This window comes from Gasterosteus aculeatus, chromosome 20 (assembly GCF_964276395.1).
Source record: "Gasterosteus aculeatus chromosome 20, fGasAcu3.hap1.1, whole genome shotgun sequence".
NCBI classification, from domain to species: domain Eukaryota; kingdom Metazoa; phylum Chordata; class Actinopteri; order Perciformes; family Gasterosteidae; genus Gasterosteus; species Gasterosteus aculeatus.
In genome coordinates, this window is record NC_135707.1 from 17,297,649 (window position 1) to 17,310,819 (window position 13,171).

At 43.9% G+C, this 13,171-nt stretch overlaps 1 protein-coding gene across 2 annotated transcripts in view; it reads left to right on the top strand.

Moving 5' to 3' along the window:
• The first annotated feature begins 11,542 nt into the window (after nucleotides 1–11,542).
• zfpm2a (zinc finger protein, FOG family member 2a) overlaps nucleotides 11,543–13,171 on the top strand; it is a 108,037-nt gene continuing 106,408 nt past the window's right edge. The window contains exon 1 of one of the 2 annotated variants that reach the window (XM_040165036.2): nucleotides 11,543–12,040. In XM_040165036.2, coding sequence (XP_040020970.2) covers nucleotides 12,001–12,040 — 40 coding nt within the window. In that variant the 5' untranslated portion in view covers nucleotides 11,543–12,000. The remainder of the gene's footprint in view (nucleotides 12,041–13,171) is intronic. The other variant, XM_040165037.2, reaches the window with a different exon arrangement.

Genomic DNA, 13,171 nt, shown 5'->3' on the forward strand with positions numbered 1-13,171 from the left:
CTTTCTTTCATTTATTTTGATCAAACCTGTGTCTGGTCTTTTCATGAGTCCAGAGAAATGTAAAGGTGGTGAGAGGTGCTCAGCCTGATAGGACACAGGGCCAGTGTGGTGATCAGACGAAATTACACATCACCATCACCCCCCCTCTCGACTATGCGTGTCTTTTTTGTCTATTTAATCAAAGCTCTTGCCGTCCGACGTCTCTCTGGGCCACGTGTCAAACGGTTCCCATTGATGTCGGCGCGCTGCTAATCACAAAGTCCATCCACAGATGCCCGCGCGCGCCAACCCGCCCCGCGCGCCGCCGCCGCCGCCGCCGCCGCTTCACCGGTGCATCGCATTCTCCCCTCAACACCTTTGAGGCACGCGAGATTATTTCTGCAATCTGAAAGCGAGAATAACCTCTAGGAAGGGAACTAAATCACAATATAAAGTAATTAAGCACATTATCAACGCGGAGGTTAATTAGTGGGACCCCACGCGCCACCGGTAGCATTGCAAACAGAGAAACGCTTTGGTTTTTTTTGTCTCATTTTCTGACCGCACGCACGCGGGCAGGCGCGCGCCCCGCGCACACACTGGCTGCAGGCGCTTGATTGTCACTGTTTGGGGCTCTGAAATTGATTAAACAACTCGCCATCCAGTTTAATTAATGGAAACTATCTGTAGTTCAAAGCTATTTAGCAGAATGTTGTGCCTTGGCCCCCCCCACCTCCCCCGTCTCGTTGCGCTTAGACAATCGTAGAAATTAATTGAATCCCAGCGTTACTGTATGGGGGAAACCTTAAAACAATCTTCCACGTTGTGGCCCATACACTAAAAGGCATTCTGTGCATAAGCGCGCACAGCGGAGTGGCTGATGTACTGTTAGCCACGTGTTTATCCTTTAACATGAAGGAACTGTGCCAAGCGGTAATATCACAAGACAGAGGAGACAACATGGCCTGCCTCTGTATCTCCGGAGTGCAGCTGAGTCCAAAATGGCACATTGACAACGGCATACATAGTTTGTGCATAGGAACAAAAGGCGAGGCATTCCTAATTATTGACAAGCAACATATATTTACTTTGCCTCATTTCAAAGTGATAAGTCCTTCGAGCTGCACCGAGCGTCTGCAGTGGGAAGATGTCCCTATCAATGACTACAGGCGTACCTGTTTGTTCAGGAAGGCTCGGCAACAGAAGACCCTCCCCGTGCCGGCTGAAGCCATTAACCTGTTTGACTTGACTTTCTCTACACATCCTGCTTGTGATGGCTCCTTTTGTGCTGCACGCCCTCGTTTCATTCATCGTGGGGGTTTGAGAAGTCCAACTTTGAATGTAGAGGTTTGGCGTTTGATTCACCAACCAGGAGAAGGTCTGCTACTCCAGTTTGTCCCGAAAGTACCGAAACACCTAACCCAAGTTGTGATTAGTTAAAAAATCCTGATTGTTGTGACAGGTTTTATGGTGTCAAAAAATTGCTTTTATTATATAAAAAGTAGGATCAGCTTTATTAGCGTGGAGATGATAAAGCTAAAAGAGACTGAAGAAGAAGTGCAGTATGTAAACACAACCAAAGAACCAACACGTGCATATAAAACAATTATTGTTACAATATGTGACTTTTATATGATAGTGGTAAATATCATCACGTTTATCATGAGAATACATTTGGTGCGGGTGGGCAGGTGTGGATGAAGGGTCACTACAGGTCATCATCAAAAGGAGGATACCTTTTTTGCAACGGCCCAACAACAACATGTCAAACAGCTGCTTACTCACCACAAAACTTCAGGCATCCTTCTTCACTCCCTCCCCTCCCCTACCTTCCTCCCTCCCCTTTCTCCTCACCCCTCTCTTTTTTTTCTTTCTTAAATGGCGTGAAGGTTGCGATGGCTGGAGTCCAAGATCATCGCGCCCGAGACCACACAGATGGGGAGAGATAAAAGTTCTCTGTGAGCTGCTCACAGTGCTGCCATTTTCCACCCAAGTGGAGGGGGAGGGAGAGTACGGGAGGCGGGGAGGGGGGAGTGGGGGGGGAAGCCACCTGCCGCCGTGACATCACCGCCTTATCACATATCATGTATCACCTGCAGCTCCACGTCGAGCCCACAGAGACAGATTTCATCTGTCATCTGTGAGAGGATCTCAATATAATTTACTCGGCTGATCTGACATCCCGAGGAGAGGAGTTGCCAAACCTAATCTTACAGACGAGGACTCTCCTTTTTCTGCCCAGTCATGTCCTCGCGTGTGCCGTTGCAAAAGGGGGGGGGGGGGCGGGGGTTGGCATCTCAGATTTAGCTGTAATTTGAAAGAAGCATCTCGGGTTAAGTGGCTCTTGTGGTTTCGTCTCTCTGTCAGCTCGACGCGCGTCCACGAGTCCACTTCCTTTTGTTCCCAAAAGAAAAAGAAGAAACGTTGCCTGGCTTGGAAAAAAAAAAGCCCAGTAATTTGAAAAATAAAATAGCAAGACATTTACTTCACCCGTGGACACGGAAACACAGCCCATGTGTGCTTCCTGTCTGCAGCGCCTGTGATGCCAGTGTGTGCGACTACAATGGAATAACTTTGTAGGCAAGTATGCAAAAGAGAGATTATCGTACATAGAAGCCGGAAGCAAGAAACACAAAGTGGTATCAAAAAGCATAACCTAATTAGAAAGACTAATCAACTTTAATGTCTTCATATTTAAGGGAGGGAGAGAGGATAATTAGTCTTGGGGTTCAGTCTCCTTTCCTCTGCAGTCATGCTACTAACAAGAGTTGATGCTGTCTAGAACGGCCACCCACGTACAGCAGCTAATTGCAGGTCTTCGCCCTCAAGCACCCTTCTAGTCATAGAGACAACAGGGAAATTGGCCATTTCAGCCGTGCTGGGTATCATTAATAATTAATGGTGCTTTCAGGAGTCGGGCTGTCCCTAAAAAGCGAGGCGAGAGGTGCTTTCGGGAGCGACGCCGCGTGTCGCTGACTCGCGCAAATGTCGCCTCTCTCACGTGCGGCAGAAAACTTCTCTCAGGAGCTGCTGTTATTTTACGAGACGTTTCGTGGTAGGAGGTGAGTGCTGCTCTGAGATTTGACACTTATTTAAAAGTGTACATGCTCAAATGAAATGAATGTCATACTGTGGAGTATATTTTCTTTATTTCTAGATACGGTGGAGGATACACACAAAATATTAACAGAGAAAACCACAATTAACTCTTTGGGAGGGAGGATTTCTAATATTTCAGATTTTGATCTGATGCAGAAAATGAAGTAATTCTTCTATTCTGCTAAATGCCACATCTTTTCATTTACCCCATGGACAGTATTTAATCGCTGTTGCCAGTACTTTTCAAAATAAGTCCATTTGCAGTTGTGTTTAATGACGGTCACAAGGGGTCTAACAGAGAATTTATCGTGGACTAGACACAATAAGCACTGTCACACAGCGTAGTGTCTCTGTCTACGAGGGACTTCTTAATAAGACGGTATATTTCTGCTCATGCACACCTCACAAAACAAATATTTGGTGTGTCACAATTCTTTACGATAACTCCCATTGGTCAAATAAGGCAATCAATGTCAACAAACAGGTTAAAACGTGACAGAATTATCCTGTTACTGCACGCTGTACTTTAGCTGCACGTTTATGAAGCGTTTGGCCATCTGCCGGCAAATCATCCTACCTTTCGCATTAATAACCGTTTCACAACGTTGCTCATGTGAGTGATGAAATAATAAACCAATAGTTCGGATGTTCAAAACAGTGAGGGAGGAGGATTTCCTAAGCGGGGAGGCAGCGGTGAGGATGATCACATGCCGCGCCCCCCCCCCCCCAGCGAGGAAGTCATCCAGAGCACTGTTCAAGGGTAACCAACCAGTGTCTTATAACTTTATTATTCTTTCTTAATCGGTTTATAAATATTTATGAATCAGCAAAGCCACCCTGACATGCAGCAGAGATTGAAGCGCTCATTCCGAGGTGGCCGTGGTTTGAGGAGGGGAGAGAGAGAGAGAGACAGACAGGGACAGACAGAGAGAGAGTGGACAGGAGATTTGGGACAGAGCAGAGCATGAAACCCATCAGTTGATGAGTGGAAATCCCTACTTTCTAATTAATAGAGGTACACAGGCCAGGGGGATAAGGAGGATCAGGGAAATGAAATCAGCAAAAAGATACCATCACTCATTTCTGAGGTCCATTGTCACACTTCAGAATCTGCTGTAATGAATCACTCAAGCATTCTGCAGATACATTTGAATGGTCGGGGGGAGATTCATTGTCCGGTGGAGAGCATTCGATAAGGATCTTTTCTCGTGCCTCCGCCTTTTCTTCGGCCTCTTCTTTCCCTCTTTTGTAAAAGGGCCGCTCTGATCAAAAAGCCAAATCAAGGCTCGGGCAACAGGTGCGCCGCCTGAAAAGGGCTGCCTGCAATCTGCAAGTGAACTGGAAAAGCTATCTCGGGTAAAGAAATAAAAAAAGAGTAGAGTTGTGAGGGATTTGCTTGGTGGGGTCAGCAGGAGGCGTCGCAATGGGTTTGGAATCTCAGTGGAAGATGATAGAGGAGGTTCAACGTCTATAAAAGACACGTGACGGAACCGCTGCAAGGAAGAGGAATCACTTATATTTATTTATACAACTTTTGACTTGACGCATGACACATCCTATACGTTTCCTTGGTAACAGGGGATACACAGCACGTGAGGGCATTCTACTCGCATTACAGTACGAGCCCGTGAATCCACCCCGTGCGATGGCACCAATAACCTTTGACCTTAATGCAAAATGTGTTGCTTTTTTTCTGCTGTTTCTTCCAAACGGATGCGTGACAGAGAAAGAGGCGTTAAACCTGCCGCCCGTTTGTAATCGACCACTGTACAACGCTAACAGTTTAATCTGCGGCTCTTTAAGGAATGAGAGGAATAAGCCCGGCACATATTAGCTGCTGCTCACAGAGCTGGCAGGCAGAACACAGCTCCTCGGCTCCCTGCAACGCTCCACTGTGATGGGGAAATCAAAACGCAACACACACACACACATCTTTCCATATCATACGTCCTCAGAGGGGATTTGCCAGAACCGCCTTTAGACAGTATTACTCTTGTTTGCAGAATGCACAGAGTGCACGTATCAGAAAAACACAAGTAAGTAAATATACAGTCTCTCTTTAGCCTTTGTCTTTGTTTTGGCTTTCCAAAGATAATTTAAGTTTCCAGTTTCTAAGTAGTTCAATCCAACCCAGGGGAGCTTTCCCTCTGAGACGAGATTTTGTTTAAACTTCTCTTTTTTTATTTATTTTTATACATCAACCCTTATATCCCAATGCAATTATTTAATATACACCCACTCATAGTCTGCATATGAGATATGAATATAATTGTATGTTACTTTTTAATTACAGGGAAAATCTAACTTGTAAGATGATGGGCTGGAAGGTGCCATAGCATTGTTATTTTTCTTTTTTCATCCTCGTTTTCTGATTATGTGAGCTGGGCTCCTTTGCTAAGCGATGATAAGCAGAATTTCCATGTTCCCTGCATAATTAATCCATCTTTGCCTCTCTTCATGCCAACTCTGCCGTTATCGCCCGCACATGCCTGAATTGCAAAAGAATCCTCTCTTCAATTGGAACTTATTGATATTCGGGGGGAGAAAAAAAAAGGCTGGAAATCCTCAAATTCAAGCCACAGATTGTTAAATGGATTAATTTCGCGGCAATCGCGAGCATCTAACGCGGGGAGACAGGCAAAGCAAATTGAAAGTATCTCCTGTTTGTGGAGTTTTAGTCCCAAATGATAGGGTTTATTGCCATGTTTCTTCCCCCCCTCCCTTCCTCCATAGTCGAAAATTACCATTTATTTGCATGGCATAAAATACTTTTATATGGTTGAAAATTCAGAGAAATTCCTTTCAATGCCTGTCGTCGGATTCGTGATAACAACTTCAGCTCCTCACATCTGGACGCTTTTGATACTGGCTGAAAGGAATGTCTGAATATTTAATATTTTTATCTGTTTTCATCGATGGTTTTGCCATTAAGGATGGCTCTGCTGTTTGCATGGAGCCTGGCAGATGTAGATTTATTTCCTGAGCTGTCCACAGGCCTGCCTTTCTGTGAATAGATTGATGCATTTTTTTTCTCCCCATTTTGCTTTGCACTGATGCCTCTGCATATGTAATAAAACAGCAGACACACTTTTAAAATACATCAACAGACTGTATTATAATGCTGCGTTTAGATGTGTGTCCTCCGCTGCTGGTGCACAAATGGAGAAAGGAGGGAGTGGAGGAGGGGGGGTTATATTTGATACACATATTAAATATCATTTACTTGACCTCATAAAAATGAATAATGTAAAATCACAGGATGTCGAAACAGACGAGGTGCACACAGCAGCAGAATGTACATATATATTTATTTAGAGCACTTACTACATACAAACAGCGATGCATTGAAACGTGCACACTTCACAATGTAGTGCGCATTTCCACTGATGATTTATAGCCAGTACTTGACCAAAGTCGTAGCGGATGCTTTGCCTTTTGAATGTTCTAGAACTTCAGAAAGATTTCAAAGATATAGAAAAAATATCAAATAGATAAATTCAAGTGACGTGTCTGTAATTTTTCCATCGACAATGGAAACAGCTGCTTATCTACGAGCTAAATATCTGCACCACAGTTGTGAACTGTTCTCCTTCTGCTATTCATGAGCAAATAGGCATAAAGAGTTAGAAATAGTATTGACTACAGTTTTATTCCATTATGATAATACACAATTAATGTTGCCATTGAAGGTCTGAAGGTATGATTGTGAGAGCTTTTGTTTTTGACTGTTTTGCTTGTATTGTTAGAAGATGTACTTGTTTGCAAGTCCATGCAGTCTGTCAGTAAACAAAAAAATAAAAATGCATTTATGTATTGTCTGCAGGAGTTACACAGAGGTTTCAATGTAATAGGGAATTATGAGAAGTGGTTATATTCTATATTGTGCAGCCATCATCTGAGACCTGAGACCCACTGGCTCCTTCGTCCCCAGCAGGTAAAACCCACAGTGACCACGGGAACACTAGTGTCATCAGTTCCCTTCTGTCTCACCTTTAATTCAGTTATAACATTACATATATTCATAGAGATATGATTTTATTATAAATGTCTGGTAGAAACCAGGCGGCCTCCCCTCACCGGCCATGTAATATAAACATGTTGTTATTTGGGTAGAAATGAACCGCTTCTAACAAGTACGGATATTTACGATTATAATCCGCAAAAAGGTTTGCTCATCCCCTGGAGGTGTCACAATCTCAGCTTTTGACCACATGAAAAGACAGTGGGATTAGCAGTGAAAATATACTGCCCCGTGGTTCTCTCCTCCTCCTCCCCCTCCTCTGCACAAAGCTTTTTATTTACAGATTTACACTCCCAATGGGAGGAGCATAGTTTGTTCATCCCGCCCTCTTTCAGCACTTCCATCTCTTGCATGGACTTTAATGTTTTGGTGTAAATCTTAAAGATGCTTCGGGGACATGTGGCATTTTGATTTCAATTTTTTTTTAAACAAATTCGGACTCATTTTCCTTTGCTTGCCGTGGCTTTTTTTTTTCTTCATTCAAGGCGCGCTGCATGTTGTTCTACAACTCGCTGCCTGGTGAAGGAGGGAAACGGTCCTGGACGACGCTGCGGAGAGCGAAGCCTCCCTGGAAAAGGAGCTGGCGCCGAGGCCTACAGGGCCGCGGGGGGTTCTGGCAGCGCAGCCAGCGTCAGTGGGCACTCTCTCAGACATCTGTTTGCTCACTGCTGCTGGAGCTGCTGGCTGGACGGATGGGTGGAGGGATGGGTGGACGGGGGGGTGGACGGGGGGGGGCTGGAGCTGTCAGCCACAACCAGCTTCGGAGTCTTACCGGTTTAGTCTGGACTCGTAATGTATCATGTAATGTCACGGGAAGCAGCACTTTACTTGCCATGAGTTAAGCAGTTTTAAAAAAAAATCTATTATTGTTGTGAATGTCTGTATTGGGATGCATGAACGCATTGAGGGACACACACGTGATTGTAAAATCGCATAGAATGATGGGATATTACGCAAAAAAAAACACAGAAAAACTGCTCCCATTTCTGTCTAGTTTCCTAGTTTTTTCCCCAATCCTTAACCTTAACAGTGATATATGTGCCACAGCCCCCCTGCACCTCACATCACTCTACTCCCTGCACACACACTCTCCCACACCGGACACACACACACACACTGTGACAGTCCTTGCATCCTCTGGAGACAAACCAATCCCCAACAGCCAGAGGGTGACACCACAGCAGGCAAACTCATAACACCGATGTCCAAGCCGAGCTGCTGAGCCTGCGCTTTAAGGATGGAGCCCCCCGACCCCCCTCTACCGATGGCTGTCACTCCCGACTCCATCGGACAACGTGTGATCCATAAAAATGTTTGAAAAACAACATCAACCCGGTAAAGTGATGCCAGACAGAGTGTGAGTGGAGCACTGCGGCTGTTAAGCGCGGCAATAATTCAATGTTGTTGCATTTTGAACACGTGGTGACGTACAACGCAAGGAGATTTAGGACTTGACTGTTACATACGTGTTGTATTGGAACTTTGTCACGATGCAATCACGCGTCACCTCGGGGCCGTGTGGAATCAGGGGGAGTTGGGGTCAGAAAGTGGGACGGTCTTTATTTAATTTTTGCTTAATTACTTTAAATCCCAGAAATATTTTTTCCATTATTCAGATTTCTTTTATAAACATATATAAGTGTCCAAAAATTAGATTTTATTTTGTGTGTCCTTTCAGCTGAATGAGGATAATAATGTCCTTTTTTATCAGGGGTCTATTCTGCTCATGATAATAATTTAGGATCAATATGCCAGCTTTGAGAAACCAAATACGTTTTTAAGGTTAAATCTCCAAAGTGAAGCGAAGTTGTTCAAACTTTGGCTCACATGAAGTCAGCAGGTCTGGTAAATGTGAATTTGAAAGTGCAAATATAAATTCCACAACTGTTTAAACTGGACGACAACGTTGGAATACTTTTTACACGTATTAAAGATTCATTGTTTTGTAGCGATTCAATAGCGTCATAATTTGAGACATTGTGAGGAAGGTGCAGAAAAGAATATGAATAATTCTGCCGAAGGTTTTATGAATTCTAAATTATTTTGGCACAGTCCCTTAATACTGTGTAATGTAAACACAGGTATAAATTATACCTATATTAGGGAACTGCTACAAATGATGACATTCCCTTTTGAATTGACTGTAAAATGCCCGATGCTTCAATGCATCTTCCCACAAAACTTCATCTATTCTCTAACATCCACATGTTGCTCTCAAGAAACATTTTCTGGCTCTGAAAATGAGACTCACAATTCACAGAGATGCAGATGTAACTTCCGCCAAAAGGACTTCCGGCCATGCCAATGAAGCCCCTTTTTGTTCCGAAGCATATTTCCTTCAACAATGAACACGATGAAGCCACCAGACGGCCCACCTCCACTGCCACAAACACTGAATGGCAGTCCCCAAATGTGACTTGGCAGTTCTAATCAAATGATTTAGCGCATTAAATCAACCTTTACCCTATTAATCAGATTATGCGAGTGCACTGCGCAGCATCTCCACAGCATACAGTACCTTAACCTATTAATATGACCAACCTTGTGTCAGTGATTTCCCTCGCGATGGAAACAGTATCATGTTAATTATCACAACCATCTGGTCTGAGCAGTGGAGAGAGAAAAAAAAAAAGAAAAAGAACGAAGCTTTCTCTTCCGCTCGCAGATTTGTACCTGTCAATCAAAGGCGGCTTCAAACAAGCCACTGGGGCTCGGGAACAGCAGAGAAGAACTACGCACTGGTCTCAGAGGATTTAGGAGTGGCGTTAAATTAATCTGCAGCTGGCAATTTGACTCCCCTCTCTCCCTATGTTGTTGCTCTCGCCACAAACCATTATTGATTTTGGTGCTGGCTCCCTAATATGGCCGGTAAAGGATATTTATAGATGCTTAGGATGCTGATTTCAGAGAGGCCATGAGATGGCTTTGTTGTAACCTTCTAATAGGCGGAAATGTAATTTTTATTTATAGCCCCTGACAAAACAAATGATTAGTTGGCTAATTGATTACCTGATTTAAGTTTTTCTCAAAATCAAAATCACACCAAAGCACAACTTTAATAATTGCGTTCAACAATGCTTGTAAGTTTCAGAAAGAAAAAACACTTTAAAAGTTGACTCAACTAAATAAATCTATATTGACCAAAACAAATGATTAGTTGACTATCACTATTTACTGGTTTGGATCATGTTTTTTTTTTACTCTCACCATACAAACTGCATTGTGACAAAGATGGGACATTCTTGTTTGTGACTATCACTGAATTCATGTTTGTTCGGATGCTGACCAAACCTGAAAGAAGAAACAAAACTTCAACCATTGGTGGAAGCGCTGAGGGGTCGGCAGGGATGAGGGGGGGGGGGGGGGGGCAAACCAAGGAGGCCGGTGAGACAGATGCTCTCCTCAAGGTGAACCTCCGCTGACCCGCCTGCCACATAAATTATTCTGTAGTTTCAGACTCCATTCCAAAGTTGTGGAATTGGGTTACGAGATAATTTCACAGGCCACTTGCTTGTCTTCCTTGGCAGTCCAACTGGCTAATTGAAGGGAGTGATTTCCAGTTTGGGCAACTGCTCAGAACATGGCAGTCAAAATCGGAATGATTTAAAGGCCCTCGCTTCAGCTCTCTCTCTCTCTCTCTCTCTCTCTGTCCCTCTCTTTACATATTCAGAATATTTTCCCCGTCCATATGCAGAGTAATTGTAGAAAAGAAGTAGACAAAGAGATTGACAGTTCATAAAATATGGATAAAAAACAAAGCAGTAGAATCTGAAATCCACTTATTCTAATATATTTTGAAATAAAAGTTTGGATTCAAGGCTTATAAACACAGCAGGCACCTTGCAGGTTTTTATAGCTATATAATAATTTCCAATAGAGTGCTTAAAAAAACGTCAGGTTACTTCCATCTGCTTTTTGGCCAAGACATTTGAGGTCATGGCATCTCAATCCAGATCCACTCTCAGAGTGCATTATGGGGGAACGAGGGGCCAAACTGCCACCAGCTCATCGGGCTGGTGGTTGATAGGACGAGGACCACGTGCTGCATTAAATGACCCTGGTAATACCAAATGCCGTTTTTATTTTTAAATACACACAATAAAAAAAAGTTGAATTAATAGTGGGGAATATTTAAGAGTAGCAGCACACTGGTTTCGAATAGACCATTTAAGAAATATAAGTGTAAGACCTGCATAAAGGCCTGCAAATGTGTTTTTTTTTAATTATTATTATTGTTAGAATCATTGTGATGTCTAACGAGCTCGGTTTATCTTAACCCCCTCATATAAAAAATACGTGCGTGCGCTAATTAAGAGCGGCGCTAATTAATAACTGGAAGTTCAAGTAACTGCGGATCAAGTGAAGTTCACCGAGCCGCGGCTACGGTACCCGGGGAGGAACAAACCTTATCTTCAAACAAAAGCGCGAAACGCTCTCACCTCCCCAGTCAGTCCGGTCGGATAGCGGCGAAGCGCAGCCTCATCACGGAGCACGGCGCTGAGAACAGAGAGAGAGACGGAGAGAGAGAGGGGGAGAGAGAGGGGGGGAGGGAGAGAGAGAGACAGCAGGACACAGAGAGGGAGAGAGACGGAGCCAGAGAAACCAAGAAAGATAAAGGAAGGACAGACGGAACGATAGACTCGTGCGCTTAAAAAAAAAAAAGTAGCGGTGCCCCCTTTCTTCTTTTTCCTTTCTCAATTTCCGTCAGACACTCACACACACACACACACACACACACACACACACACACGCAGACACGGAGAGAAGGAGAGAGAGAGAGAGAGAGGGAGACGGCGAGACAGAGAGAGAGAAAACAAACCCAAACCGGCTGCTTGGATGAACCAGAACCTATCGATCTGTCAGCACTACACCTGGATTCGCTGACCGGCCGCACAGCAGGCATGTCCCGCAGGAAGCAGAGCAACCCGAGGCAGATCAAACGTAAGTTGTCTTTCCGTTTGTTTGTTTGTTTGTTTGTTTGTTTCGCGTCGTAATTCTCGTGGTACTTGAGAAGTGGCCGCGCGGGTTCGGCGGGCGCTCGCGCGATCACGGTCACCGTCGCGCGCGCCCCCGGTCTCCCGCCGCGGACGCGTGCCTGCGTGTCTTTACTATCCCCCCCCAAAAAACCCCACCACGGAGCAGCTGGCTCCAAAGAACCCCCCCGAACCCGCTTCCCATTCAAACCCAAATATATGTGTGTTTTAAATATATGTGAAGTTATTCTGTTGACTGTTGTAGTTTATCAGAAATTGTGAGCGAGACTGTGGCTCGAGTTTGACTGCTGGCGGTTTATTCCCATATTTAATGTGAAGTTTATAATACGCAGCGAATCTGTAGCACGAGGCTGCTCGATAAAGGCCGGTTGTTTATTGACTGACATTTGCCGTTAAATGTTTTTAATTGTAGCGTGCAGGATATTTACACACACACACACACACACACAATCCCAACTCCTTGGTATGGTTTTCCTTTTAAATACACACACACTCATTCACTTGCAGGTATAAATTTGTGCACACAAACTTCCTGCACTTTTTTCTTCTTCCTCCTAAACTCCAGAGTAAAGCACACACACACACACACACACACACACACACATCGATGAGCAGCGTGCACAGCTGTGCATGGTGGCAGTGCAAAGAGCCAAAGTGTGGCAAGTTGTGACTTGCTTTAATTCCTATTTAATTGAACTAGATTATAAAAGCTCTGCAGAAAGTGTTGATATTGATGATCGCATTTCTACGTAATTTTAAAAGGAATTTTTGGGCATTATTATTTATCTTTGAAGGCCAGAAATATTCATATCTAGGTACAATTAATTCAGAAGTGCGTGACATTCACAATGATGTATATTAGTAGTATGAAATGTATATTTTTAAAGTTCTGTTTTAAACAACTTGTCATAATTGTAGTGGTTTTAAATAGACAGTAGATAATTCTTAATTACGTGTGGATTCACAGAACACACACACTCACAAACATACTTTCACATCTCAGATCCAGCTGACATCTGAGTGTGTGTACACTGTGTGTGTGTGTGTGTGTGTGTGTGTGTGTGTGTGTGTGTGTGTG